Source organism: Sinocyclocheilus rhinocerous, unplaced genomic scaffold, assembly GCF_001515625.1.
Source record: "Sinocyclocheilus rhinocerous isolate Xijiao unplaced genomic scaffold, SAMN03320098_v1.1 scaffold287, whole genome shotgun sequence".
Classification (NCBI taxonomy): Eukaryota; Metazoa; Chordata; class Actinopteri; order Cypriniformes; family Cyprinidae; genus Sinocyclocheilus; species Sinocyclocheilus rhinocerous.
This window is the reverse complement of record NW_015633524.1, coordinates 936,850-938,979: the sequence shown is the minus strand read 5'-3', so window position 1 is coordinate 938,979 and position 2,130 is coordinate 936,850. Positions and strand designations below refer to the sequence as shown.

Sequence of the window (2,130 nt, the reverse complement as noted above, 5' to 3'; positions counted from 1 at the left end):
ACATGATTCAGTGGTCTGACTCAATGATATATTCACTGCCAAGTCCTGACTGGACGAGAGGAGGAGCTGGGGATGGAGGTGGGTGATTAGTTCTTGAGTGAAGCGATAGCTGCTGTATAATGACTGAAGGGACCTTATGAAGGGAATTATGATTGGTGTCGTGATCCCATAGGTAGACGTGGATCAGCTGAGTGTCAGCTGATGCAAGCTTGACTAACATGGCCTGCCAGAACTATCGCTACGCTCCATTTCTTCAAAATATCTTCTTTTGTTTTCCGGAAAAGAAAGAACTGCAGTAAATGATAACAGATTTCTAATTCTTTGGGGTGAGAATGTTTTGTGGATCTAGCACCAGATCATGCAAAAATAGCTCCTATTTATTGAAAATGTTGAATAAACACTTTGTTTACACACATCTCCTGTTGTTGTTAAAGGGAAGCTTGGACTTCCCTCAGGACAAACAGCTGTTCCTGTAGTTTTGTCCAGGAATTTGGATATTTGTTCATTTTGTATTTCCTATTTACACTACTAATAAAAAAAAATTGAGGTCAGTAAGATGGTTTTTATTAAATAAATTAATTCATACTTTTATTTAGCAAGGATTCATTAAATTGATCAAAAGTGATAGTAAAGAGTAAAATCCTGAAAAATCGATCACTTTTTCCACAAAAATATGGAGCAGCACAACTGTTTTCAACATTGATAATAATAATAAATGTTTCTTGAGCAGCAAATCAGCATATGAGAATGATTTCTGAAGGATCATGTGACACTGAAGACTAAAAAATGCTGAAAAAGAACTATGTACAAGTTACATAGTAAAACATTAAAATAGAAATCAGTTATTTTAAATTGTATTGTATTTTTGATCAAATAAATGCAGCCTTGGTGAGCATAAGATACTTCTTTGAAAACATAAAAAAATCTTACTGATGCCAAACAGCAGTGTATATAACATGATGTAGCTTATGTATTTGTTTAATTGTGAGTATAAAAGTATTGACTTCCTTAATGGAGCATATGGATTTTTGGCTTCAGTCTGCTGAGATGTCTATGTTCATGTGTTTCCTGAAGTGCATATACTCTACCAAACATCAGTATCTATATCAGCTCTTATTGTTGTATCACGTGATGTTACACATGTCTAGATAGGAGAACGGTTAAGTCATGGGAACCGCTTGATTCCCACAGGTGGGACCTGTTGTGTTCTCATTAGCTGACTCATGCTATATTACTTCTACTGCCTCTGCGTAAGTGTTTCAAGTGCTTTTTACATTCAAAATGACCTCAGGCTGGATATCTACATTTGGCTATAGATCAAATTCTAGATACATTAACAACTTCGTCCTTTATTTCTAAACTACCTGTGCTACCATCAGCTGCTCTTATTTACATTCATTTGACCAGCCGTATAAATGAATACCGTATAAATGAATACCGTATAAATGAATTTAATTCATGTCAGTCAACAGCTGCTTCAGAGGACGGTTACCTATATTGATGAAATCGGATCTGTATTGGCAGGTCATTCCAAAGCCAAAGTCCCTCCAAAAGCCAGTGTCTTTCTTAATGATCTGTAAAAGAATGAATCCTGATGAGCATGAACACAAAAATACTCTTTTATAGTCGTCTGCTACTGTCTGCGGTCTCATTCCCAGTCCAAAATGAACACTTGCCAAGCACCAAATGTGTGTGAAATTGCTTTTGGCGAGTAAATAAAACTGCCAGCTGCCAGTAACTACATAACAAACTGAAAGAATGATGCCGATGTGATAAAAACACTTAAAATTAGTGTTACTCTCATTAATGAAAACCAAAATTACAAATAAATGAAAACATTTTCATTATCAGAAAGGATAAAAACTAACACAACTGGAAAAACTTTGTAATTTTTTCATATAAATATTGCTTAAAGGGGTCATATGATGCGATTAAAATTTTTCCTTTCTCTTTGGAGTGTTACAAGCTCTTGGTGCATAAAGAAGATCTGTAAAGTTGCAAAGACTAAAGTCTCAAATCCAAAGAGATATTCTTTATAAAAGTTAAGAGTCAACCACGCCTACCTAAAACGGCTCGTTCTAACACGCCCCCACATACCTACGTCACGATGTGGGAAGATTTGCAAAACGC

The 2,130-nt window shown here is 35.6% G+C and overlaps 1 protein-coding gene across 1 annotated transcript in view; it reads right to left on the bottom strand.

The window, feature by feature from the left end:
* Positions 1 to 2,130, bottom strand: part of csgalnact1a (chondroitin sulfate N-acetylgalactosaminyltransferase 1a) — a 54,747-nt gene that overhangs the window by 1,887 nt on the left and 50,730 nt on the right. The window contains exon 7 of the mRNA XM_016557586.1: positions 1,493 to 1,574. Within this exon, the coding sequence (XP_016413072.1) occupies positions 1,493 to 1,574 (82 nt within the window). The remainder of the gene's footprint in view (positions 1 to 1,492; positions 1,575 to 2,130) is intronic.